This window comes from Brachypodium distachyon, chromosome 2 (assembly GCF_000005505.3).
Source record: "Brachypodium distachyon strain Bd21 chromosome 2, Brachypodium_distachyon_v3.0, whole genome shotgun sequence".
NCBI classification, from domain to species: domain Eukaryota; kingdom Viridiplantae; phylum Streptophyta; class Magnoliopsida; order Poales; family Poaceae; genus Brachypodium; species Brachypodium distachyon.
This window is the reverse complement of record NC_016132.3, coordinates 50010614-50037021: the sequence shown is the minus strand read 5'-3', so window position 1 is coordinate 50037021 and position 26408 is coordinate 50010614. Positions and strand designations below refer to the sequence as shown.

The 26408-nt window shown below is 45.8% G+C and overlaps 4 protein-coding genes across 7 annotated transcripts; 3 read left to right on the top strand and 1 right to left on the bottom strand.

The window, feature by feature from the left end:
- The first annotated feature begins 2035 nt into the window (after positions 1 to 2035).
- Positions 2036 to 5729, top strand: LOC100828589 (bifunctional riboflavin kinase/FMN phosphatase). 3 transcript variants are annotated; one of them, XM_024459095.1, is made up of 10 exons: positions 2036 to 2335; positions 2554 to 2740; positions 2840 to 2970; positions 3346 to 3415; positions 3662 to 3727; positions 4115 to 4269; positions 4357 to 4446; positions 4567 to 4706; positions 4941 to 5033; positions 5263 to 5448. In XM_024459095.1, the coding sequence occupies exons 1-10, from the start codon at positions 2272 to 2274 to the stop codon at positions 5296 to 5298; spliced, it is 1032 nt and encodes a 343-aa protein (XP_024314863.1). In that variant the 5' UTR covers positions 2036 to 2271; the 3' UTR covers positions 5299 to 5448. The 3 variants fall into 3 exon arrangements, with proteins under 3 accessions (XP_024314863.1, XP_003567132.1, XP_010232349.1); XM_003567084.4 differs by having other exon boundaries at positions 2051 to 2335; positions 5277 to 5729; XM_010234047.3 differs by having other exon boundaries at positions 2056 to 2417; positions 5277 to 5729.
- A 285-nt stretch (positions 5730 to 6014) lies between these two features.
- LOC100821109 (DNA polymerase eta) lies at positions 6015 to 11073 on the bottom strand. Its single transcript, XM_010234046.3, has 14 exons — positions 10805 to 11073; positions 10584 to 10704; positions 10387 to 10498; positions 10112 to 10279; positions 9869 to 10033; positions 9537 to 9640; positions 9277 to 9396; positions 8984 to 9107; positions 8337 to 8450; positions 8048 to 8239; positions 7180 to 7276; positions 6954 to 7096; positions 6575 to 6665; positions 6015 to 6479 (listed from the first exon to the last, which is right to left on the bottom strand). The coding sequence occupies exons 1-14, from the start codon at positions 10878 to 10880 to the stop codon at positions 6211 to 6213; spliced, it is 1896 nt and encodes a 631-aa protein (XP_010232348.1). The 5' UTR covers positions 10881 to 11073; the 3' UTR covers positions 6015 to 6210.
- A 31-nt stretch (positions 11074 to 11104) lies between these two features.
- Positions 11105 to 13928, top strand: LOC100846920 (pentatricopeptide repeat-containing protein At4g21190). Of its 2 annotated transcripts, none has more exons than XM_010234045.3 (7): positions 11105 to 11399; positions 11480 to 11577; positions 11665 to 11763; positions 12067 to 12210; positions 12444 to 12656; positions 13022 to 13449; positions 13568 to 13928. In XM_010234045.3, the coding sequence occupies exons 1-6, from the start codon at positions 11120 to 11122 to the stop codon at positions 13364 to 13366; spliced, it is 1179 nt and encodes a 392-aa protein (XP_010232347.2). In that variant the 5' UTR covers positions 11105 to 11119; the 3' UTR covers positions 13367 to 13449; positions 13568 to 13928. The 2 variants fall into 2 exon arrangements, with proteins under 2 accessions (XP_010232347.2, XP_003569848.2); XM_003569800.4 differs by having other exon boundaries at positions 13022 to 13454.
- Positions 13929 to 21709: 7781 nt separating this feature from the next.
- On the top strand, positions 21710 to 23895 carry LOC100846608 (interactor of constitutive active ROPs 4). The gene is made up of 3 exons (XM_003569799.4): positions 21710 to 22186; positions 22284 to 22443; positions 22556 to 23895. Exons 1-3 carry the CDS (start codon positions 22173 to 22175, stop codon positions 23534 to 23536), a joined length of 1155 nt encoding a protein of 384 aa, XP_003569847.1. The 5' UTR covers positions 21710 to 22172; the 3' UTR covers positions 23537 to 23895.
- The last annotated feature ends 2513 nt before the right edge of the window (positions 23896 to 26408 follow it).

Sequence of the window (26408 nt, the reverse complement as noted above, 5' to 3'; positions counted from 1 at the left end):
ATTCTTGCAAGATCCGATAAAGCTCCTCGATCGTCCTTGGAGGATTGCGACTTAGGGCACGATTTACTTCTCCTTGGAGAAGGCCTTGCATGCATGCGTCGATCACGGTGGTCGACGACGGGTTGGCGATTTGGCTTCGTACCTTCGCGAAGCGATGGAAGAAGCTTCGGAGGGATTCCCCCGGCTTTTGTTTCACAGCGTATAGCTCACGAGCTTGTACGGGTTCTTTGAAGTTTTCTTGAAAGTTGGCGATGAAGACTTTTTGGAGGTGTTCCCACGAGTGCACGGAGTTCTTCCGCGGGTTATAAAACCAAGTTTGCGCCATTCCAGTGAGTGCGAGCGGAAAGAGGTTGCACATCTCGACGGGACCTCCCCCGGCTGCCCGTATGGCAGTGGAGTAGACATCCAAAAATTGAAGAGGATTCGACTCCCCGTCGTACGGCCGTATTGTGGGTGGTTTGAACCTTGGTGGAAAAGGCGCGTCTTGGATCTCTCGCGTGAGCGGGTTGCAGGTCGGCTGATTCATTTGGTTCCTTCGGTGGCGAGGTCCTCCCTCATCGCTTTCGTCGCTAGAGGGGTCGCTTGGAGAATGATCTCGGCGTTTTCTTGGAGGGTCGGAGCGTTGACGGGAATTCCTTTCGCCGCCGGCACGGGCTCCGGATTCCGCCACTTGCTCGTTTTCATGCACGTTGGGGTCTCGTTCCCCGTGAGGCGCAGCTTGAGGTGGTACCTGGTGGCCGCCTTGTTCGACCCCGACGGGGGGAGCAAGGGGCGCTTGCGGCGACGTCCGGATTGGTGAGGGTTCCTTCTTCCTCGGGAGCCCCCAAGGCATTTGCTTTCTTCGTTTGCAACCGTGTAGACTTCGCGGCTGGAGACCCGATGAAGTAGGCTTCGTCGGGGCCATTCAATTGCGGCGAGAGTTCCCCACTTAGCGAGAGGTCGAAAGGGGCCGCCTTGTACTTGGGCCGAACGAGTCTTCCCAAGTAGTAAGGTCGAGATACCCTTAAGACTCTAACCCGATTCCCTCTCCTTCGGGCTCGGGCCGAACGGGGCTTCCCGAGATCCCGAAACTAGAGCTCATCTCAAAGAGACTTTCTAGGCCTCTCCCCTTGAGTTTATTCAAGTGAGAGTGAATGGTACATGCCTCCATGGGGAGTATTTATAGCCTATGGGTCCATGACAAAAGACCATAACTATCCTTGGGGGAAAGAGAAAAGTGGGGGCAAAATGGTAAAAGTAGCTTCTTGGTCCATATCTTTTGTGTGCACCATGTGGGAAAAGTGGGGCTTGATCCATGGTCCTCATGAACTAAGGGCCCCCTCCTCACACCTTTTTTGCCTTCTACTCTAGCTCATTTGACCTTTTGACCATGGCATGAGAGGTTTGACTTGTTGACTTGTCTTCTTTTGCTACGTAGAATTGACCGTGCCACGTGGGCGTCTTGACTCGTGCTTGGGAAATGTTGACCCAGTCGTCGCCACATAGGATTTACGGCTCGGCCCATATAGGGGTTTTATTTTACTACAACAATAGATAACATTGTAGATCGGTCTATGCGTACGGTTCTTTTCGTCGGAAGAGGTTACGATCAATCCGTAGATTATACTGTGGGTCAAGGGGCAAGGGTTTGGTTACGTTGTAGGCTCTATTTTTCGAACTTCTCCGGCTTTTTTTACCCAGAAAATGGTATGAAAAGTGTGAACATATTTTGATGATTCCGAAACTCGAATTTAAATTTTGCGGGCATATTTGCGTAGCCGCACGTCTCAACTTGGAAGATGTGGGCATGACCGAATACATGACGACAGCCCAACGTCCGAATGGAACAGTATCGGAGGACACGACTTATGCTAAGCTAGCATCTCCAGATTGGTAGCGAAAAAGTAATATTCCTTCCTCCGATACTTTATTCCCTGTCCAGTGACGGCACGGTGATGGGCATATCATTTCCGTCTGCCTAGAGTAGACGAGCAACCAAGTCGGGGCACGCTCCTCCTGCGGCAGAGTACACGCCAATCGGCACGGAACCGCAAGATTGAAAAAGTTGAAGGAAAAGAAGAGCATTCCAATTCGGGGTCGCCACCTCACACCGCAACAAAATAATCAACGAATTGCCTCTCCCGGGCCTGACCGGTCGCGCATCGTTGCCAATCCCCCTCCTCCCCCCTGTCTTAAATCCCAGGCGCGGTGGCCTTCGCTTCCAAGTTCCACCCCAGCCCCCCCAAATCGATTCCGTGCCGCGCGCCTCCTTGTCTCCTCCGCGCTGCGTCCATGGCGGCGATCCATCGGGTCTCGGCCGTCATCTTTGATCTCGACGGCACGCTCCTCGACACAGGCACGCGGATCCCTTCACGCTCGTCCCTCTCCGTCCTGTGCTCCCCGTCTTGTACGAACAAGCTAGCTCGATACATGTGCTAGTATGCTCGACCCGATTACTCAAGCGTTTGCGTTTCTGTTATCTCTTCCAAAGTCCAGACATGCTGCATTAGAAATTCATAAGGATAGTGGGACTTCTGTATGGAGTCTGTAAAGTGTGGTGTCTCTTGGTTGCAGAGAGGGCAACTAGGGACGTCTTGAAGGAATTCCTGGGGACCTATGGGAAAGTCCCAGATGAGGTGAAGGAGGAGAGGAGGTTGGGGATGACGCACCGGGAGTCTACAACCGGGATCATCCTAGATTACGGGCTACCGCTCACTGTCGAGGAGTATTCGGAGGCAATATACCCGTTGTACATGAAAAGGTTTGTCTCATTTTAGTGAGCTGATCAATCAAGTCTGTAAATCAGTAAATGTCCATCGCAGCTAACGGAAGTGCTGAACTTGGCTTCAATCTTCTCCAGGTGGCAAAGGGCAAACCCACTTCCAGGAGTCAAAAGGCTTCTCAAGCATCTTCACAGGAACGGTGTACCGCTTGCACTTGCTTCTAATTCCATCAGGAGAAATATCGATCACAAAATCTTGAAACTAGGAGGTTTGAACTTCATTCCCAAATCCCAATCTACACAAAAATAGAGCACCACTCTTGTCTCTAGGTATTTCCACGCACCATTAACAAGGTGTTTCTTTATTCTAAAGGAAACAAGAAGTCTACCAATGCAATATTAAGTATATATTTTGGTGAAAGAAATTATGGCTTGCATTGATCTTTCATAGCTATGTTCTGAGTGTCCTATGCTGAAAGTTTGGGTACTACTCATTAACTAATCATCGGTAGTCCTGATTAACATAGTTTACAGAAATAGGAGTAAAAAATATTGGAGTTGTAAGGACAGTTTCTGTTAAGTGCTAGATATTTGTATGTTACGAATTGGTTTCTTGTCTATTAAAAACTTCCCTTCCTTTTCAGAACTGAAAGACTGCTTTTCCGTGGTTCTTGGTGGTGATCAGGTCCCTCATGGAAAACCTAGCCCTGACATGTGCGTAACTTTAGAATTTTTTACCAAATGATAATTGCTCTGTTCCTTGTAATAAGTGTGTAAGCAGTGTGCTATTTCTATGCAACAACATAAGGCGCAAGTTTGCAGCGAATTTACCTTATTTCCCCCAGGATCTAACACAAGACATGATTAATTTGGTCATTACGTGATGAAAACTTTTCTTTAGTTTTTTGTGCACTGTATACGATTATATTGCTGATTCAGTAAATACCTCTACTTTCCTAGATTTCTGGAAGCTGCAAAGAGACTTGGTGTACATCCGTCATCATGCCTGGTTATAGAAGATTCTCTGTAAGTAAACACTGCTCCTGTACCAAGTGAAACATGATTGAGTATCGAGGGTTCATTCAAGGTGTACAATACCCGAAGATAGCCAACTTGTGGATATACACTAATACTGTCGAGTAGAGAGCAGCCTTAAATAGATAAGCAAGACATAGGTAAAAATAACAAATATGAAAAACAGTGTTTTTCTCGTTATTTTTCAAAGTTTGCTTTCCTATGTGTTGCTTTGCAAGACAATTGCACTTTACAATAGATGCCAATCCAAATGTATGCACTACAGAAGTTAAGACATAAATAATATACAGTGAAAGTAAAGTTGCTTTCATTTACAAAAATAGCACTTGTTCTGTATTTAGTAAATTAAACTCTTCTTTGTTGGCAAATTTTTCGTAGTGTTGGGGCTCAGGGTGCCAAAGCTTCTGGGGCAAAGGTAGTTGCTGTTCCATCACACCAAAGTCAAAGGCAATGTTACTCAAGTGCTGATCTCATCCTCTATTCTCTACTAGACTTCCATCCTGAGCTGTGGGGCCTTCCCCCATTCGACGATCGTATATCTTTCCCCATTAACCACTGATTTCATTTCAGCCGATTTATTTTTCATTATTTTAAGTCTGTTGGTGGCGTTTATGTTGCAGGCATTCAAGGTGCTTTGCCCATGGAACCATTATTATCAAATGCTCAGATAGGTGATGCAATGCTAAACAATACTCATATGATAGTAGCAGGTCAGACACCTTATCACTTTTCTAATACTGCAGTAACTAACAAAATGGCGCTTCTTGGCACATAGTGGTTTGTCAAATACTGTATGGGCACTTTTTTAATTCACAAATTATTTGCAACAGGTGAGCACACCTATGATTCTATTCCTGATCAAATATCAGGAATTTTCTTTGGTTGGGCCAAGTTAGAAGCATATGGAGTTTCAAAGGCGGTAGTAAGCATTGGGTGGGACCTATCTGTTCGAAATGCCGAAAGAGCGATGGTTGGTATTTTAAGTTCAGATTATCTAATGTCTTGCCTATTTTGCACTCTATTAGATGGTTAAGAGCCCATTGTCAAATTACAAATGTGAATGACTATTTTGTTTGGAAGGCATGTTGGTTGTTGGGTTAACATATGAAAGAATTCTACAGTTCGCTAATTGCTATGACATTCTTGCCAAAGAATTGGAAAAGAAAATAATTTATTCGCCTTGATCTGTGGCTGTCCTTTTCAGCGCGTATGTTTTCTTGATTCCCGCTGCAAGGCTATAACAGCGGAGCCCCTGGAGCTTCTGTTGATTGGTTACATCCGGATGCTCCAAAGCATGGTAACGACCCTATCCTGAACTAAAATATGAACTCATGACTTTGACATTTTGGATTTTATTATGTGATGCATATGTTGCCATTTACAGATATGTTTATTTTCTGTAGTCTTAGTATATGGACCCTCCTTGGCACCACAGAAGTCCTCTAGAAATAACCGAGCATATTAAATTTACAACTTTGACATATGCCATGGGTCAAAATTTTCTATGCAAGCTCAAGCATGATTAGAACCTTCGTTGCAGGAAAATATTTCTCAAGCATTGAGCATTACTGACGAAGACAAAGCCACTGCAAGGGATGCACTAGACCTCCTAGCCTTTTCTGAATATGCAAAGGCAAAGAATGCATTGGACTTTCCAGCCTTGTCAGAATATACAGAGCCACGAAACGGCCGTTTACTCGCCTGACATGTACTACAGGCTAGTATTTACAAGAAACAGGATGGCTGGTATAACGTTTCGTCCTCAAAGATGTGTAAGAATTGCTGGGAGAGGAGGAAGGGCGCGGGAACAAAGTTGCCTCTCATTAAAGGTGGAAATGTGGAATCTTTCGATATTATCAACGCCTGAGTTTCTTTTGACAGCCACATTGTACTCATGTAAAAGAAGATGTACTGTAATACACCATTGAACAGCAAATTTTGCACTTTTGACCACTTTACGCTAGGCTACAGACACATTGCAAATTTATTTGCCCGGGAATGTTGCCTCAACCCGCCTCCGTTTAATCAGGACTCACAACAGGGAAGGGCCGCCGGTCTGTCTTCGCAAAAAAAAAAGGGGCCGCCGGTCTAGCTGGAATGAGGTGATCGATTGATGGAATCGCATTCGCATAGTCGCCTCGGTATTGGAAGATGGGCCACCTGATGGCTGGGGCTGCTTCTTGCTGGTCTGGCGACCCGAGCTGTGTTCGACAGGCTCGCTTGTTAAGAGTTAAGACCGATACGGTTAACGAACTGAATAAGCTCGTGGGGCTTCGAATGTGAAAAAGGAATGTTCATTCACGGCGCCCACCTCGGACCATCAATTATTTACAACCATGAACGCATCGGGCCTGCCCATGTGTAGAGTTGATTAGCTGACTTCTTACAGTTTACAGGCGGCGGCAAGCCAGTAACCATAGTAAGAAGAATCTGACATGTTAGAACTGGCATCCAATTATCAAGGTCTAGAGGAGTCATGACCTTGCTGGTGGAAAGTAAGAAGAAATGGTATGACCCCGTGGCTTTGTACTTGCTTGCTTCGATGGACGAGTCCAACCTTGTATTTCTCTCTGGATTTCCAGCGGCAGTTCACCTACCACGGCTGGATCGATATCTTCAACATTGAACATCCATTTGTTACCGGCAGAGTGAACACCAGCAGTGTTAATATTGCTCCTATCCACAGCCTCTGCAGACCTACCATGTTGTTCAGCCTTGTTCGCTCCTGAAGAACTCTCCTGGCCTATAATGATGAATATTTAGCAAGCAAAGAAATTTCAGAATGATTGCCATATGCAAGGGCCAATGTCTGTGTGCATGCATAAACAGTTCACGCACCTTGATGACCGCAAGTTAAGCCATCAATTTTTCTTTTCTCGGGGAGGGCAGATTGACTTTGTGAAAGAAATTTCAAAATAGAGCCAGTTCCCTGAATGATTGTAATGAAACACCACGATGAGTAGTGAGTACTCAAATTACATAAGACATAAGTATGTCACTAAACTACAATAAATTACAAAACCAGACTTGAAATGAAACAGGATGAGTGGACAACATATAGCCTGAGATTCACTTCTGGTATTTGGATCTAACATGTTAATTTACTGACTACCGGTTCACTTTGGTCAATTTTCCAGCATCTATATTAAGCATTAGCTGTTCACAACATACTCTTGAGTCAATTTGGTGATCTCTGAAGAGGAAAGAAACAACTGACCTTGACTTTGGATGATTTGTTTGGCACACCTTTTTCTTCAATTCCACAACATTGTTTGGCCAAATTACTATTTCCACAATCTTCATTTTTAGATGATGGTTCACAGTGTTCCTCGTGAATTGGCGTCATAGGTAACTTTTTATCTAGAGAAGCATGTTAGCAGTTCAGTACAGTAAGGGCAAATAATAATTACAGATGATGGACAATATTGAAGTGAGTAAACTACCAAGAAATGGTGTTAACTCAGGTGTAGAGGAAGAGCCAGGAACAGCTGATGATGCACTGGAACTTGGGCTGATGTATCTCAAGATTGAATTTGTCCCCTGGAATAGTTTTTAAAAATTAACCAAATTATTTTTAAATGCATTTTGTTCCTAAATGTAAGTTTATAGAAAAATATACTGATATCTATAATATCACATAAGTATACTATGACCACATATACCATGACAAATTCAATAAAACTAATTTTGAGTTGTAGATGTTGGTAGATTTTTCTACAAATTTGGTCAGACTTTAAGAGGTTTGACTTGTGACAAATCTAGAACATCTTATATTTAGGAACAGAGGGAGTAGTAGTTATACATTGCATAAAAGTGTCCTACAAGATTTGTTCATCTGATAGACTTCAATTTTATGATTGACTGAAAACAAGGGTGCGGCTAAAGCAGGATACAGATTTAGATGTAAATTTGCTATTCATTTCTTCTTCTGCTATCCTTATTTTCTCCTGAATGTCAATATACTGACATACTACATCGAAACAACAGAACTTTACATCAGAAAACGATCTCAAAGTAGTTTTCAGTACTCCCTCCGGCCCATATTAAGTGACTCAAATTTGCCCAAATATGGATGTATCTATACCCAAAAAGCGTCTAGATACATATAATATTTCGTTACTTAATATGGGACGGAGGGAGTAGCAGGCAACAGCTAATGCAATGTCAATATGTACCCGTTTTGAAGTAATGATTTTTTTAATGAATTAACTAATAGTACATTACCAAGGAAATAAAATGATCATGATGTTCTACTACGTCTTTCTCTAGAGGGGGCGGTTATTTAAACATCAAAGGGACAAAAAAACATACACTTGTGTCATCGAATATTTTGCTTGCTGTAACAGAAAGAGATGTTATACTCCATCCAGTATTCCGCGAACCCCAAAAATCATGAAGGGCAGATTCAAATAGCTTCATTGCATCTTCTTGAATTTTGCCAGTCCCGTAGCGCAATGGACAAGATTTGGAAGGGAATTTCTTCATCAAATTACATTCGTTTTCCTACATGTTGATTTGTTTTACTCGTAAGTTGATAAGCTGAAACAAAGACAATAAGTAAATTACATGATCCTAGAAAAATGTAAATTGCGCAAAGTACCTTGCATGCCCTGGCATGGAGAGTCAGTGTTTGAGCAACTCTTTTGTTGCTGTTCAAATCAGACTGGATTCGTTCGCTCAATTCTTCACAAAGTTTATCCAGCCAGCTCTTAACCTAAAATGCATGAAACTGATTGTATTGATATGATTTTTCCTTTTGCAAAGAAGTTAAAACGAAATTCCCTAAATTTTTAGACAGAAATGACGTATTTTGGGCCATGTTCGCATGTGGGATTCGACTCCTTGACAACACAAGAAGTCAATGACCTATTTTAACTTAGGCAGGATACAGCATCTAAGCCTTCCATAGGCTAACAATGCGCAGCATTATAAAGTAGCAATGTAAATCAACATGTAGGACGGCCACTAACCAAATCAGTAGTCTTTGATACATGGCAGGTTGACAGCAGTCTTACTTCAGCTCTATAAAGCACTTTATAAGATATTTACAGCGTCAACCAAGGGTGTGCAACCACTGCATAATACCAGTAAGCTGTGTGGCTAAGTGACAAGGTTTCTATCAACTGAGCACATCTATATATTTTTGTCGGGGGTACAGGGGGTCTTGGTCTTGTGGATAGTCTTTCCTTAGTTTGTGGAAGCAGCTCCTAGAAAACAAAAAACATGACAGAAAGTAAGCATCCTTACAGAAGCATTGTTCTTTAATGCCTTTGAGCCAGGAAATGTCTTTCCACAACCATGGCTCTTCGGTAGAATACGATCCTCAACTTCTTCTCCGCTAATGCCTCTTGCAGTCTTCCATAACCATGTTCTGTGGGAGGTCAAATGCTTACAAGATTTCTAAAATTTAAATCTGGAAGCATATTATCATGGAATTCTAAGTAATACACTAAAAGCAGAAAGGAACAAGAAGCCCAACTCTTTCAACGTGCTATCCTAAACATCAGGCACAGAATTACAAGCAACATGCAACAGTTTACCCTGTATTTACACCATAGTAGTCTTGTAATTTTTCCTCTGTAAAAGTTAGAAGATCACCAACAGTCTTGACCCCCAGATCATCCTGCAAGGAGCTCCCAAGCTTCCCCCCAAGTTGTTTCCTGTATAACATGGATATATTTCATAATTCTGTCAATCAGTATCACACAGTTCTGGAATGTAAAGAGTATAAAAAGTTTAAAGAACTTTGTGCAACAGATAATTAGAAACCAGCAAATATGGAATTCGCATAGCTCATTACATCTTCTTCACAGGCAGTGAAGCCAGAAAATCTTGAACTGATGAAGATGGAACAACTGTTTGTTGAGCAGGTTTGTGCATCCCGCTGACAAGTTTAGCTAACATCTGCAGAATATATAAACATTTCAGTGGAACACTGCAACAGGAAGAGGAAGGAATAAAGAAGGCAATGAAGCAAAAGGAACCATGTAGAGAAGCTGAGTTGATTTACTAGGTTTAGAGAATTTTAGAAATAATATCATGCTGTTTATTTTTGTATTTATATCTGCAGAATAAAAAAAGAAGCAATCATGCAAAAAATTCATCTACTCACTATTATGACTCTTATTAAACCTTATTGTGAGCAATGCCAGCAGAGCATGTGAATTGGGTTTCCTCCAAAACTTTGATTCTCAACTGTGCAACAATTATAGCTCCACATGCCAGCAACTTATCTTGGTAATCAGCATCTGCTCGACAAAGCCATGCCCTGACGTTCTCTTCCCTGTTACTGACGTCCTGAACATATCAAGGTCTACGATCACACTCGTATGAAATCTAAGAGCAGCCCCAACCAATTTATGGAAAATTTCTTACAGAAGAAAGGTCTAGAATATTTGACTTGGTGGCCTCCTCAAAAATAATTTCCGACGACTCAGGAGGAGATTCTAAGAGCCTTTCCTTGGCTGCATCAGTAAGGTCAAGATAAACTTCATCAATGGATGCTCGCTCACATTTACCCTTGGTTGAAAGGATCGCTACAACCTGAAATATTGGATTCAAAACGGTAGATGTCATGCAAGCATCTTAGTTCTTTAATACTAGCAGTAAATTTTCAGTGTTTAATATGCTCAGATGTCGCACTGACGGACCTCGGAGCCGGCACTCCGGTAAATATTAAGATCGGCCTTCTCACGGGCCACAGGAACCTGAACCAGGTTTATACCTGGACAGACATGCTTGGCCTCATCTCCACGCATCGACCTGAGTGAACATAGCATGACAGGAATTCGTCAGCAAGTCGGGAGCCGAACAAATCCCACGGAGATGGGAGGAAATCAGCTCTGACCTTTTCACACCGAACTTGCGAGCCTCATAGCTCACCGCAATCAGACCACCTCCTTTCCAATCGTTGTACTGCACCACGGCAGTCGGCTGGCCCCTGAGTGCCGGGTTCCTCCGCTGCTCAACTGCAGTGAGCAAATGCGTTAACTCTCGAGGTTCTGAGACATGGTCGGGAGAGGGAGAGCTGTAGCGGGGGGAGGGGGGTGGACGGGATGGGTGGGTGACCTTGGACGTAGAAGCAATCAAGGTCGAGGTGGGCGATCACCCGCGGCTCCTGCGGCTCCGGCCTCGCCACCGGCATCGCGCCGCCGCTCGCGACGCCAATTCCTCACCGCCTCTCTCGACTCTGCACTCGCTTTCCCACCTCTCCAGTTGGATACCTCGTGGGTCCACGAGTTAGAAGGACACAGCAGGTGAGGTGATGGCGGCGGGGACGCCGCCGCGCCGGTTGTGGCGGCGCTTATCGCCGGTGCCCGGTGCTGTCGAACCGCTCGATGTGTCGAAAGCACTGTGCGACTGTTGGGCCACACCGCGGGCCAAATGGTTATTGCCTGCCCTGTTGGAGGGGACCTAGTTCAATCTGGGCCGACCCTTGTCCCTCAGGTGGGCCTCAACCGTCCTCAAGGCCTTGTTCCTAGGCAGCCAGGCTTCACCCTCTCGCCTCCACCTCTCTTCTCATCCCATTCCCATTCCCCTTCTCCTCGGCTCCGCTGCTCTTCGTCCCGCGAGAGGAAGCCGCGGCGGCGATCGTTACCGGCTTGCCGCCATAGTCAGTCGGTAGGGACAGCGATCCCCGTTATCTTCTGCCCCGTCGCACCTGGTAATTTTTTTTGTGTGGCTCTGAGCGTGATTGAGAAAGACCCTTCTTCATAGTGCTTTTTATCCTGTTTCGCTCTGCAGATTACAGTATGTTATCCTTGAAATATGGAACGCCAACATTTGGTTTAGCGTTGGAGAGAACTGCTGTTCCACATACTCAGAAGTTCAGTTCTGTAGTGGTAAGCTTCATTTGCCTGTGGCTTGTTGCAAATTTGGTGGCGCTCCTGCTTATCCTGATACTCGCTGACTTGAAATTTGGGGCGCAGGTGTGTGGTGCCAGGGGTCCGAGACCAAGATATCCTCGTGTGTGGAAAGCTGATAAGAGAATCGGAACCGTTTCCAAGTCACAAAAGCTTGTCAAATGTGTGAGATTCTTATACATTTCGCTCGTTGTAATCTGCATATTCCTGCTGAGATGCTATAATACCCCATAGGTGTAGGCCTATACACAAACAATTCTTCTCTGGTTCAGCTTTCTGATGAAACTCTACATCATTCGGTGGTTGTAGGCATTTCAAATTGTTGCAGATGCATTTCTTATTAAAAGAAAGTTTCAGGCCAATTGATATTGTGTTACATTGCCAGAGTCCCATTCTAATTTTGCAGTCACGTATTGCTTTTTGCCTCGAGTGAATTCAAACCCACAAGTCTTTTGGCATCTCTTGCAGATTAAAGATTTGTCTAATGTAAAGGAGGAAGTTTATGGTGCTCTTGATTCATTTGTTGCATGGGAACTGGAATTTCCCTTGATAGCAGTAAAGAAGGCACTGAAGACGCTTGAAGACGAAAAGGAATGGAAAAGAATAATTCAGGTAGTAAAATGAATGTTCAAACTTTTTCTTTTGAACTGTTACATTGGGTTGGTTATTTTCTCGGTTGTCTATGTATCTTGTATAGTTGCATTTCCAATGAAATTATTGATGGATTTATTTGTTCATTGAAGTCACATGCCTGCATTCTTGCAAATCTAGAATTAGCTCCTTCCTTCTAATAGTTCGTTCTTTTTTTCTGTATCAAGAAAATAACTAAATGATATGAGATTTAGGTTATTAAATGGATGTTCAACAAAGGTCAAGGGAAGACCATGGGCAGCTATTACACTTTGTTGAATGCTTTAATTGAGGATGGACGAGTTGAGGAAGCAGAAGAGTTATTTGGAAAGATATTCTCAAGATATATGGAGGGTTTGCCCCGAACCTTTTTCATGAGAATAATCTCCTTGTATTACAGTTTGGGATCATACCAGAAGATTTTTGAGGTAGGAAAATATGATGTGTTTTTTTTTATTTCATGTACGAATCTTATGGATGTAGATTTGGCACCATTGCAAGATGTGGAAGTTGTTTTGCTTACTCTTTAGAACTTTTGATGTTGTTTTATATTCCACCTAACTGTGCGCTGATTTTAGAGACTTGAATTTAATCAGTTATTTTCTTAGAATCCGTCGTGTGGTATGTAGAAATGCTATTCGTGTGCTCAGTAGTTTTTTTTCTATAGTTGTATTTGATGTGTTTATCTGATTATGTCAACATTTCTTTTGTGGTAGAAAAGTGTGCTCATCTCAAGATAGTTTCGTTTCTAAGAATTGAATGGATGTTTAATGTATTCATTGGAATTATCCAGGTTTTTGCTGATATGGAAGAGTTGGGTGTTAGACCTGATCGTTCAATTGTCAGGATGCTCGGTCAGGTATTTCAGAAGTTAGAGATGTTTGACAAATACGAAAAATTAATAAAGAAATATCCTCCGCCAAAAATTGAATACCGATACATCAAGGGCAAGCGCATCAGGTTAAAGATTTACCCAGACAATAGTACTGAAGAGGCAACAAACAAATACTCTGCCACAGAAGAACTGGAAGAGGCAGAAGGCATAAATCTAGACAAGAAATTGGAAGAAGCAGCAAGCACGGGCATGGATAAGAATGTATTGCGCGATGCAGCATGTGGAGACCTTGAATTTGTATAGATAATAGCTTTCATGCCTGCTTCATCATGCCAGTATGGACAAAATGAACTGTAAATGGAAAATACAACTGTCCAATTTGAATGGTCTGGTAATTTAATTCCAGAGCAATTTATTTAATTGCTTTTTTGTGAAGAATTTATTTAATTGCTTCAGAATGAATATGCGCCTAATCCTTAAATGTACTGTGTTTTACTTGCGCAGGTCACAATCGATACATCTGATTATTAAGGACAAGCTCATCTGGGGTTCATAGTGCCTTCACCATGTGCAACATACATCACAGTGAGATGTCCCTGATTTTGATAGAAATGCTTGGTCGTTGCTGAGAAACGTAGGTGGTGTTGTAATCTTCATTGTTGTTGTTTTGGACGCTACCTCTTTCAATGAAGCATATACATGACTATGGGTGTATTCTTCATCCATCCATTTCAGTGTGCACACAGAATCAAGTACGGAGTATTATTTGTAGGCTGTAGCATTACCAGTATTATGTATCCCTGAACGATTGACTGTAACCGGTATCCTAGCAATATGGTTTTTACATGAATATCTGTCGCTTTAAGTATCATCTGGAGCATCTTATATTAGCTCCTCGTTTAAAAAGACTGAAGGCACTTAAGAGGAGCATTTCTTTCGGATGATCACGTACTTGTAGTGAATCAGAAATTCACGATCATTACTCTCCATCTCCAGTTGGCTTGACTCGTGTGTTTCTGCATTTCTATGTTCTGGAGTATGAGTTCTGGATTCTCAACAGAGCCTGAAGTGAACTCTTTCTTGGTTGGTATAGACGAACCTTGTATCGATTCTTCAGCAAGAATGCAAGCTGGCTTACCCCATCATGCGAGTACGATACAACCTTCTTTAGAACATCATGCATGTTGCAGTTGCTTCGTGGCACATGCGCAAGTTACAAATGCACAAAGTATGCTGTACGATCGATAGTGTCAGTATTATTTAGGCTTCTTTTTATTATGTAGGCTTGCTAAAGAATTGAGCGCGTCAACTATGTACTCCGTCCCATCTTCTCCGGAAACCAAGGGACATAAAATACGAGTCACCATTATAGAAAACCTTCTCGACGTGTTGGAGTCCCTTTCATAGGGACAGGTGTACTGCTCTCGCCGGATATACGCATTGGTACAACATACGAGTAGTACCATCGCATCATCGTCCATCGATCGACCCCACGGCCAAAAGCAAAGGCGAGCCGCCCGACACGCACGGCATGCACTGCCGCAACCAAAACCGTCGCCTCTTTACCACTGTGACTATGCGAAGCTCTCATTGCGCCCACGGGTCCCTTCCCGTCGCCCTCGCTCCTCCGGACCTCCGATGATCCGATCCACCGACGGCGTGATCGGACAAAGATTCGGCCTCCGGCCTCCCTCCTCCGTACAATTGCCGGAGTACCCACCACATCCACGCTGGGTCGCGATATGGCTCGACGTGTAGGAGACGCGTGCGCGCGTGCCCGCCGCCCAATGCAAGCAGCCTTTGCTCCGGGCTCTATAAAGGCTACTCCTGCGGTGCAACCTACTAGGACGGGTAGTACGTACTGGAGTACTAGTACTACCACCGCCACGCACGATGTAGTATCGCAGTACGCAATGCACCGATCGATGCGCACGATAAAGTACTCGCACGAGTTACGATGGAGTGGGGGGACGATGCTGCATTGCTGCTTGATTGCACCTGTGGAGCCGTGGAGGGAGGAAGGATTCCTGAAATTCCTGAACGCACGGGATGATGTTGCCGCAGCAAGTTGGCTCTGCAGACTGCAGTCGGTTCCAGAGCATCGGCGGGAGGATAGCGATTGAGCAAACAATCCGTTTCTCTTGTCCTCCGTTCCCGTGTTTACTCCTGGTACAGTGCGTTCCGTCCTGCTCCGTTCGAAGAATAGTACGTATAATGTACTGCTTATTCAAGGAGAACCACGCGAAAAACATGACTACAGGCGTTACAAAGCGAAGCCAACAAACAAACCGTAACCACAAAAGCAAACCACCACCCGCTCCAACGACACCGAATAGGGAACGACTCCTAACATCAGAAGAAGGTAGGCAGAGATGCGTTCTCCGGCAACCAGAACTAACGGGAGGTCGTCCCGAGATAGATACAACCCACGCATCGGTGAGCCCGCACTACTCGAATCGCACTCCTTGGCCAAACCCTATCCAGGCTCACTAAATCACATCCACCGCCGCTAGATGAGGGCTCCAAATTAAAGGCAACGCCTTCAAGGAGGGTGCGACATCCGAAGCCACCGCTGTTGTCCGGTCCAGAAAACCATGAATGGGTTGCAATAGGGATGCATGGCGACGCCCCCCCCTAAGTGTTTTGGTGTTAATGACAACATGACAAGTGGACTAACCGTGTGCTCGAGTGTTTCAGATTTGAGATCAAATGGCACAAGACGGTTCGTTGCCCTCAAAAAGGAAAGAAGTTAGCGGTGTTTAGCGGCTTTTTATTTATATTGAGTCATAGGAACTCCGTACTATAAAGAGAGAGTTCACATGGGAAGGTAATTGGTGAATCAATTTCACGTACACAAATCTAACATATTTGCACCCACATAAAGCCTACCCAAAGTGAGAGAGAGTAAAGACATTTCAGAAAATCATTTCCAGTGCTCCCAGCTCTCCAGGCATCGAAACTTCCGGCCCAACCTCCGGGTGAACCTCCGGGTGCTCTCTGTTACCCCTGATTGGAATATGCGGAACTTCCTCCCGACCGCCGGAACTTCCGGCTGACCGGAACTTCCAGGGGTGCAACCGGAACTTCCACCCGTCACTGCGCGAAATACACATAACGGTCAGATTTCGAGGCCACTTAAAGGGGCTTCGTCCCCAACGGGTTTCTAGACCCAAGCACAGCCAAGAACAACCCCTCTCTCACCCCAAGAACACAAGAGTTTCATTTCCCTTGATCTCCCTCCCTAGTTCCCCCCTTTGATTCATCTTTTGAGGATTGGAGGAGAAGATCAAGATCTAGGATTTCACCAAGTCAAAAAGTTAATTCTCCTTGTTTCCTTTGTGGATTTTGTTACTCTTGGGATTTTGGAATCCCTAGCCGGAAGGTGTCTCATCAAGGCATCTAATCTTGTGAGGAGGTGCTTGAAGATTTGGGAAAGAGCCTCCAATTAAGTTGTGGAGTTGTGCCCTTCTTCTTGTTTGTAAGGGTTCGGCGTTCGTCCTCAAGGAAGCCACTAGTGGAACTCACCTCACCTTTGTGGTGTGGTGAGTTAGAGAATAGAGTGAGCCTTTGTGGCGCATCTACCTTTGTGGTAGAGCACTCCTCCAAACGGAGACGTACACCGACCCCAATAGTTGGAACTCCGGTGAAATCTTCGTCTCCCCGTATGGTATCATTCTTGCCTCTTTACTTACTTGCAAAGCTTAATTATTTATCTTGTGCTTCGGCTATCAAGCAAGTTTCAATTGATTATCTATTACTTGTGCTCGTGCTTCGGCTTTTGCATCATACTAGGGGTGTTCATCATTTAGACGTTTTAGTGAACCCATGTATTGATGCTTGTATCCCATAAAAGTGAAAAGAAAAAGTAAAATTTGTTAGTCGCCTATTCACCCCCCCTCTAGTCGACCATACCGATCTTTCAGACGCCTTCTAGAAAAACGACGTCAAGGATGCCATCATCGCTGGCACGGACATCGTCCGTGCAAGCCTTTCACCCACAACCACCATCAACCCACAGCGGATGAGAGGAAACTTGAGATGAACCTAAGTGGGAAGCCCGACCAGAGCCCCGCCATGAAACGGATATATCTTATTTATATTCTTGGTGTACGTACGTTCCGTGGAGATCCAAAATCGATTAACATGAGATCAACACCACGTGAAAACAAATGTGTCGCCATCCTTCATCCTTCAGCAGGGAGAACCACGGCGAGGAGAAGAAGCCATCTTCATCTAAGTTTCAACAACACAAACGATTCACGTCCATCGTGTCCCATAGATCCTCTGGCGAGAAGGCACGTACCTTTCTGGGCTGCACGTTTGAACAATTGATAAAGTGCTACCCCATTCATGCAATCCAAAATTTCAGCTTTTGGTGAATTATTTTGTAGCGTATAGCAAGTGTTTAAAATTGTTACCCATTGCGCTGGATCTTCGAAATCTATTATCTATCTATTTATCTACTTACTCCGTCTCATATTAAGCGACTCAAATTTGTCTAAATATAGACCTATCTGTAAACTACGTCTAGATACATTTAATATTTTGGCACTTAATATGGATGCAAGGAGTATCTATTATTATTATATACTAAAAGAAATATGAGTGCTACCCGAGGGGAGGCTCCATGTTGATCCACATCATCCCAATTATTCTGGCTGTTGGATTTGAAATCTAAGAGTCTAGAAATCTTTCTTTCGATGCTACATTCTGCGTCGGGCGCACATGCCGTTTTGAGAAGCAGACGACACAACCAATTTGTCCGGACACGCTCTAAGCTACCGTACGACTTGATAGATCATAGCCCTTGTGATGCGCCCTGCTAGATCACCCATGGTACCAAGAAATGAAGGTACATGATAATTTAATTGACGTGCACGCGCACGAGCAATTGGTTCTTGTAATGGTGTAGCCGCAGGTGCAGTGGTTGTATCTGTAGGTGGAATGTCCTCATCACCTTGGTCCCTCCCTAGCTAGGCTAGGCAGGGCATCAAGCTAACTAAACACCGGAACATAACTTGGTTGTTACGTTGGCTGAACCTCTTACACCGTACATACGAGGGGCTCGCTAAATAGCAAATGAAAAGTCACTTACCAATCAAATATCGCTGTAAAATTAAGAACTAAACTTCTATCTCACGATCTAAATTTTAATACTTTCTCCATCCAAGAAAGGATGTCTCAACTTTGACTAAATTTCAATGCATATATACACTAAGTCATGTTTAAATACATCCAAACTTTGACAAACTTCAGACATCTTTTGTTGGACGGAGGGAGTAAGGGTATCGATAGCATAATCACGTAAAACTTTAATCACACATGATGATTTTCAAGAAAAAATAACCTACTAATATATCTTGGTGTACACGTGATTTATCGGTGCAATCAAGTGAACAGCCAATTCGGCTTGTGAATTTTAGTTTTTGAGCATATATGTGATTTATATATGACGCATGAGTCAGACAGTCACCTTAGGTAAGAACCATCGTCTAACACGTGATCTGGACTTTAATTCCAGATACACAATTAATATCACCTAAAACAATCAATTGGTTTGATGCAAACACTGACCAACCAACGTGTTGTGAACTTAAAATTAGAGAAATAAGTTCATACTACAACCTGAACTAACCACGGAGTTTAAATTACTTTTTTGAACTCCAATACCGGTTAGAACACAACTCCAACTATTCATACCATTAAATTACCCCTTGATTTTCGTCAAAAAAAAAGCTACCCTCTGATATAGGCAAAAGATGGTTTTCGCATACATGAATGGTTTTGACCGAGTTGACCACCACATTTTCTCATTAATCCTTAGCTGAGATGCTTTGAAATTTTACCAGTATGCCAAAGATAACAGTTATAACTTTTGGTGATTTTTTCAAAAATTTCCAAGAATTTTACTCCCGAAATCAAAATATGAACATGATTTTTTATTTTTTCCATTTTTTATTTTTTTTACTGAAGAAACGTTAGCTGACTCAGTCAAAGCCTCCCGCTACCAGTCCTACAAATTGTTCGTTTGATGTTACGTCCTACAAATCGGTCTTTTGATGTTACGTTCGGCTAAACCTGGAAACACCGGGTCCAAATATGTCACTTTAACTTCTCTTTTGGCTTCCTCAGAACAAACCGAACAAACCGCTGGTGGAGCTGGTGCGCCAAACTAGCAGCAGGAAGCAGTGGGGCGCCGCCGGATCTAGGCGAGTAGCCGTCGAGCTGCTGAACAGGAGATGGGGAAGGTAGTGGTCGAGTGGCGTCGAGGCTGGCGCAGCGGCAACGAATGATGCGGCGGCGTTGGTTGAGGCAGTCGGTTGGCAGCAGTGTTGGGGATGGGAGAGACATCGGTGGGCATGGAGAGAGGCGGCCGACGACCTTGCCGGTGGCGGCGGCGGCGGTCAATTTTGGGCATCGGGTGAGCCTCATCCTGTACGTGGAACGGAACAGAGAGAGAATGAGAAAAAGGGAACAGAGAAGGAGAAAAGGGGAACATCCGTTGCTGCATGTGGATCCTTCTTCATGTAGAGATCAAGGGGAGAGCAATTCAAATAGTAGTAGAGACGTACATGCAGTTTGACATATGTGTTTTTCCTGCTATTTTGCTAATTCACGTGGATAATACGCTTGTGTAGAATAGTTTGTAAAAGACACACCGCTAATTAAAAAACTATGTTAATTAGATTATAATCATTATAATACTCCGCATTATATAGTTTATTTAAGTGCTATAAAATAAAGTAATTCGATTAAGATATATGAATTTAAATTATATGAATAAGTTTGAAACAAGAAAGTTTAGGAAAGCGGTTGAAAGAAATACTAAAAGAATGAAATATAGGAAGTGAGATAGTGAGTCTGCTGCAGCAAACACAAATTTATGGAAGTAATGTTTTATACGGGATCCCCATATAGGAATTTCTGGGCTTAAATTTAGGGAATCAACTGGAGTTTCTTTTAGGTATACAAATCTCATGTGTTCGATTTTAAAATTACAAATACGATGACTAGATACGTATGGGACAAAATCCAATATCACTGAATTATACCCCCTCCATCCTGATTTATAAGGCATGCATTGAATTTTGCACCGAACTATGACGAAAAATTGTAAAAAACATGTGTGTGTATATACGCGTTATACTAGAGTTTTTCAATACTAATACAACGATCTCTCTCTTTTGTATCGCAATAACGTCGTATTATGAAAGTAATGTTTCCCAAAGTTTCACATAAAATCCTACGCGGGCCTTATAAACCCTAATCGAGGGAGTATATGGTATGGCGGGGATCAAAAGAGGTACAAAGAAAAAAAAGCGTCAACAACACACGTACAAAATAAATAATACAACAATGATCATCAGGTCTAGCCCGCGCATTTCGCACGGGCCATCATGCTAGTTTATAAAAAAAAATACATCTGCATATAACATACATATATGAAAATACAAACCACGATAGGTTTAATGGCACTAGTTTTGAGTCATAGATGTTGATAGATTTCTCTATTCACTTGGTCAAAGTTTATTTTTTTTACTTAGAATAAAACTAGAAACTTTTTACGTGTAATTTGTTAATTACGGAAGAGTACTAAACACCGTACACCGTATATGCTTGATAATCCAACTTCCCTCGCATACCGCTTAACAACGAACTTACATTATGATAAAAATATATACACTGTATACTTTATTGCTAACGGGACCCAGGCGATTGCCTTCTCTTCCTGCTACATTGATTCCCAGCTCCTACACATTTGATTGTGCTTTCCAAATTCCCTTATTTGTCTCCATTACGTACTAGCTTTCCTCCTACTGCATTACTCATACGATCCTCTACTTAACTCTTTTAGTATCTTGTCGGTTTGCCTAGCTTAAACAATGTAGAGTTGTACACGTCAAAAGAAAAGAAAAATCAAGCAAATTTGTGGAGCGGTAGGAGAATTGCAAATGGAAAGGCTACAACACGATAAATATGGGATTGGGTAGTAGAAAACATTCTTCAGAACCACATACTGTACTTTAGTCTGACTCCGGTTGCTTCAAAAGGTGCGTACAAACTGCTCGCTGCAAAAGTGAGCAAAGTAGGAGTGGGCGAGTGGCTAAACCTGGAGCACGTGCAGCTTACAGATGGGGTAAAATCATGGCCATTTGATTGCCGCCGATTTGCTTCAAAGCGGGGCATCAGAAGCGGAGTAAACATCACTCCGTCTTAAATTACATGTTTCTCGGTCCAGAACTCGCCTCGAGAACAAAGTCAAATGCCTAAGACTCGATCGTTGGTCGAGTATGGTCCGGACTCGATCCGGCATACATCTCCGGTACTACGCTGTAGTTCCACACACTATTTCTCCCTTGGCACTTTCTCAAGCAGCCAAACAGTCACTGAAAAAAGGGCATCTCTGTCACGTACAAGCAAAGCGCAGCAGTGCAGTGAGCTGAGCTGAGCTTTTTTGCAAGTTGCCGCACCATGTGGGGCACGGCAACGGCTCAAACAAGTTGGTAAGGTCCCGCCCCAAACCCAACGCAAAAATCGAAAAGAGAGGTGTCATTTCACTCCGGTGGCGTTTTAATCCAGGTGCGCGCGCACACGGCCTCATCCGGCACGCGCTACCTTCATTTACTCCAGAAGTCCAGAGGAATTGAGGAACCGGTGCGCCACCAACCAAAGTCCAAAAACCAAGCCGGGCTCTGTTTGGACCTTTGCTTTTCCCGAGTAGGAGCAACGTTCGGTTGGGGGTGGGTCTGCGTGCGTCCCGTGGCACCGGCGCTCGGGTTGCTCGAGCCTCCAGTGATTTCAAATTTGAATCACCGGTCCGGTCGCCTCACGGAAAGCCGGTGCCCTCTCTGGCTCTCTCGCTCTCTCGTATCCGCAGTCGCGCCTCCATTTATTAATCCCGTTTTCCACGAGAGAGTGGAGTGGCGGTGGACTCTTTTTCCCTTGCGCCGCTGTGCCGCTAGCTACTACCGGCTGGCTTTTCCACTCGCTGCTAGGCGCCCCGGCCCTCTCGTTCGTGCTCTTCTAATCCTAGGACGACCGACGCGCGCTGCAGACGCTCCCGCTGCCAGCGGAGGCCGGACGGACACTGCAGGAAGCGCCGCCGGGCATGCCGAGATCCAGGTGCGTGCCGACATCGATCGAAGCAGCCAAAGTTCCGTTCTATGTTTCTTGGATTCGTTCGTTCCTAATGCCGTTTTGGTGCGCATTTAATCTCCAGGGGGTCCGAGCTGCCGCAAAGAGGGGCGTCGCCGCGCGCGCCGCTGCACCTCAAGACGACGGCCCTCTCGGAGGCGAATGGCGCGCACCACCGCCCCGTCGTCGACCGGAGCAGCCCCAAGATGGCGGACCGACCCTCGCCGCGCAGCCCGCTGCACGAGGTAAGTACCTGGCGTCGTTCATGGATTATTTTCTCTCTCTTCTTTTTTTGGGGTGTAAGGTCAAGGAGCGCGTGGAGCTCACTCTTGCGTGTGTCGGCGGCGCGATCTGCAGAAGAAGCGCGTGGGGCCGCGGGTGGCGGAGCTGGAGACGAAGCTGGGGAAGGTGCAGGACGAGCTGAAGAAGCTGCGGGAGCAGCTCGCGTCCGCCGAGGCTGCCAAGAAGGACGCGCAGGTCGCGCTCGAGGAGGCCAAGAAGCACGTCGGCAGCGCCAAAGGGAGCCCCGCGGCGTCTCCTTCCTGTCCCACCACTCCTGCGGCGGTCGAGGGCGAGAAGAAGACCGAGCAGCTGAAGGTGGTTGAACCGGCGACGGATGATGATGAGGAGGAGAGCGGCATCAACTCCCCTGCGACCGACGTGTTTGAGGTCGTCCGGACCGAGTCGGGCGACAAGGAGAACCAGAGCAGCGTGGTCGTCGCCGAGGACGGCGAAGAGGTGAGCTGTGGAGACAAGGCGGCGGCAATGATTGCCGAGAAGGAGGAAGTGGAGGTGGAGGAGACCAAGACGATGATTGAGGAGGAAGATAGCAATGCCTCTGCTGCGGCCATTGTCGTCGAAAAGGAGAACCCGGAGGTTGTAGAGCTGAAGGCCCAGCTGATGGCCAAGGACATGGAAGTCGCCGCCCTCACAGCCGACAATGCGGAGCTGAGGAAGCAGGCCGCGGAGACGGCGAAGAGGGCCGAGGAGGAGGCCGAGGCGAGAGCTTTCCTCATCGAGCAGGACCTAAAGGAGCACGCGGCGCGAGAGGGCCGGCTGGGCGAGCAGCTGAGGGCGTCCGAGGCCGCGCGCGAGGCGCTGGAAGCCGAGATGCGGCGCCTCCGGGTGCAGACCGAGCAGTGGCGCAAAGCGGCCGAGGCGGCCGCCGCCGTGATCGGCGGAGATGCCCATCTCGTCGGCCACCACGGCAACGGAAACGGGTGGGGCTCCCCCGCGACGATGCCCGACGATGGCGACGACGAGGGGTTCGGCAGCAGGCGGAAGGGCGCTGGCATCCGCATGCTCGGCGACCTGTGGAAGAAGAAGGGTAACAAGTGAAGGTGGTAATGTGTGGCATAGTCTCTTCGCGATGGGAGCGAGCTAGCACGGCTCGCTAGCTCCAGCTCCGTGCCCCTCCATCAGTTGCTCCATTGTTTACTGCATTTTGGTTCGGATTTAACTTATGTTTATGCTTGTATGATGGTGAGATGATGTTCGTGAGATTAAAGTCTATGGCGCCGGATGGTCGATGCTGCATTGCTGCTGCTGCCCAATGTAGAAGGAGCAACCCAAAACTCCAGTTCTGGTGTTTTTCTTGTATGCTGTTGATGCTAGAATGCTTAATGTTCTAGGGAGCCTTTTTGGAATAATTTTTTGGTCATGAGCTTTATGCAAGGAAGATGAACTTATCGCTGTTCTGGACTTCTGGAGCAGTTCCTGTCATGCAGAAATTTCGTAACAAAATGATACAATTTCTGAAGCAGGAATTGAAAAGTCGCCGTAAGACTCTTTTTTTGAACTGAAAGCCGTAAAAACTTTTCAATCAGCATCAACTCGAACGGGATAAAATGGTGAATAAATAGATCGTTATAGCGTCTGCTTACTTCATGATTGATCATGATGGCTTCTGAAGAGAGGATTTCTCGGGGATGCAGTCAAAGATTTGAGTCACGGACTTACCTGCTGGATATGCTTCGGGTCGAGGATTCAGTCAGAAATGGAGGGACCGGATTGCCATCCTTCTTTCCACTTCTTCCTCTCGTGTCCTACTGAATGGGCTGCCGGGCCGTCCATCTTCCACCGACGTGGTCTTCAGCAAGGTGACCATTTGTCGCCTTTCCTCTTCATCCCTCCAACGTCTCATTGGCCGGGCTGCTGAGGAGGGCGGCCTCTCCTCCCTCCTGGGAAGACTTCCTTGCATCCGCACCTCGCTCTATGCCGACGACGCTGCAATCTTTATCCGGCCGGTGTTGAACGACATGATGACTCTCCGGCGCATCTTGGATACTTTTGGCCGGGCCTCGGGACTTCAGGTTAACTTCTCCAAGAGTGCGGCTATCCCGATTAGGTGTTCTGATGTTGACCTTCCTCAGATCCTCTCGCCGCTGACTATTCCGGTGATGGAGCTTCCCTGTCCCTACCTGGGAATGCCTCGCTCGATTCGCAGAAGAAGAAAAACGAGCTCCAGCCGCTCCTCGACAAGATGGCCAATCGTCTTTCCTTGTGGAAGAGCGGTTTCTTCTCGGCTGCCGGCCGGCTCGTCCTCCTGCGTGCTGTCCTTTCGGCGATTCCGGTTTATACGCTCTCTGCTCACCACCTCCCGGCCTGGTTCGTTAAGGATTGTGACAAGATCAGAAGGGGTTGGCTTTGGGCGGCTAACACGGCGGCCTCGGGTGGCCAGTGCAAGGTGGCCTGGCGTGTCGTGTGCAGGCCACAACGGTTGGGTGGGCTTGGCATCCACGACCTTGTTGCTTTTGGTCGTGCCCTACGTCTTCGCTGGCTGTGGCATGAGCGGGTCAGCCTGGATAAGCCTTGGATTGGTCTGCTGGCTTTCCGAGGTGGACCACGACCTCTTTGCTCTGGCAACGTCCACTTCCTTGGGTAAGGGTACCTCTGCTCTTTTTTGGCATGACAGCTGGTGTGGTGCGTCGCCTCGTATCGCCATGCCCTCCCTCTACAAGCTTGCCTCATGTAAGAACAGGTCGGTTGCAGAGGCGCTGCAGCAGGGCAAGCGGATTCAAGACCTTCGGGGCAAGGTTATGGCGGAAAATCTGCACGAATTTGTGGAGCTTTGGGGCCGTGTGCGCTCCGTGTCCCTTTCGGAGGGCGACGACTCCTTCAGGTGGCGTTTTTCCGCCCACGGCTGCTACTCGGCCTCCTCTGCCTACCACCTGCAGTTCAAGGGCGCAGCTCACTCCTCCTTCAAAGCTGACATTTGGGACATTAAGGTTGTGTCTGTTTGGGCTGAAACTTCACAGCTGCAGATCCTACGGCTGTAGATTTAAGAATCAGCTACGGCTCCTAGCTGCGGCTGTAAGGTTGGAGCTGTCTAATATCTGTTTGTTTCGGCGGCTGGTGCAACTGCAGCTGCAAGTGAAATGTGCTGAAATGACCTGAATGACCTATAGTTCTGTAAATTGGATTTTAGTGCTAATTGTACCGTTTTAAATATAAATTACCGATTTAAGAGTTTTTTTTTCTGCAAATATCAACTTTTCACTCCATTATACAATGTATACATACTGCAATAAATAAAATAAGTAATATATTATCAATTTATGGTCATCGTGACAATGCAATAGCATCACATCTAGAAAAATGGTAATGATATGAATCACTATTTTGTATTACAGGTTCCATCTAAACAAGTATACATCAAAGAACAGTGAGAATTTGGACAAAATACAAACACATGTACACTGAACCTCGATTAGCAAGCATCCTATCTAGTGCTACAAGCCACATCATCGATCAGGTATTCTGGGATCTGTGCAGCTTTGCTACTGTACAACCCAACCCGAAGAACAGGTATGCTGACATCGTACAAAGTACAAACCCAACCCAAGCCAACCCGAATGAAACCAAGAATAATTACAAGGATTGGGTGAGAACCAAAATAAATCACACAAGGATTTGCAAAAGCAAGGAAGAAGGAACAAGCGGGTGGCGGCTACAGGTAGGAGCTTCAAGAAGGGGTAGGCGGGACCTCGGGAAGCGGCCCCGAGCCAGCCTGCTCGCTCCGGTCCGTCCACGTGCGCCCGCCCCTGCTCTGCCGCGCGCCGCCGCTCCGGGCCGCTGCTCCGCCCGCGTGTCGCCGCGCCGGCCGCTGCTCTGCGCCTCGGGCAGGGACTGGTGGCGCAGGCGTCGAGGACAGAGGAGCAAGGGCTGGGGGAGTCAGGGCCATCGGGAGCAGGAGGTCGGCCGGCGGCGG

What these genes read in the sequence shown, in the direction of transcription:
- LOC100828589 (XM_003567084.4), top strand. Translation starts at nt 2,272, where the DNA reads ATGGCGGCGATCCATCGGGTCTCGGCCGTCATCTTTGATCTCGACGGC. An exon ending in TACTCATATGATAGTAGCAG is followed by an intron (nt 4,447 to 4,566) that starts GTCAGACACCTT and finishes TATTTGCAACAG; the next exon opens with GTGAGCACACCTATGATTCT. An exon ending in TCCGGATGCTCCAAAGCATG is followed by an intron (nt 5,034 to 5,276) that starts GTAACGACCCTA and finishes CCTTCGTTGCAG; the next exon opens with GAAAATATTTCTCAAGCATT.
- LOC100821109 (XM_010234046.3), bottom strand. Translation starts at nt 10,880, where the DNA reads ATGCCGGTGGCGAGGCCGGAGCCGCAGGAGCCGCGGGTGATCGCCCAC. An exon ending in TACTATGGTGTAAATACAGG is followed by an intron (nt 9,108 to 9,276) that starts GTAAACTGTTGC and finishes GACCTCCCACAG; the next exon opens with AACATGGTTATGGAAGACTG. An exon ending in CTTAACTTGCGGTCATCAAG is followed by an intron (nt 6,480 to 6,574) that starts GTGCGTGAACTG and finishes TCATCATTATAG; the next exon opens with GCCAGGAGAGTTCTTCAGGA.
- LOC100846920 (XM_010234045.3), top strand. Translation starts at nt 11,120, where the DNA reads ATGGTTATTGCCTGCCCTGTTGGAGGGGACCTAGTTCAATCTGGGCCG. An exon ending in CTTCTGCCCCGTCGCACCTG is followed by an intron (nt 11,400 to 11,479) that starts GTAATTTTTTTT and finishes TTCGCTCTGCAG; the next exon opens with ATTACAGTATGTTATCCTTG. An exon ending in CATACCAGAAGATTTTTGAG is followed by an intron (nt 12,657 to 13,021) that starts GTAGGAAAATAT and finishes GGAATTATCCAG; the next exon opens with GTTTTTGCTGATATGGAAGA.
- LOC100846608 (XM_003569799.4), top strand. An exon ending in CGCGCAGCCCGCTGCACGAG is followed by an intron (nt 22,444 to 22,555) that starts GTAAGTACCTGG and finishes CGCGATCTGCAG; the next exon opens with AAGAAGCGCGTGGGGCCGCG.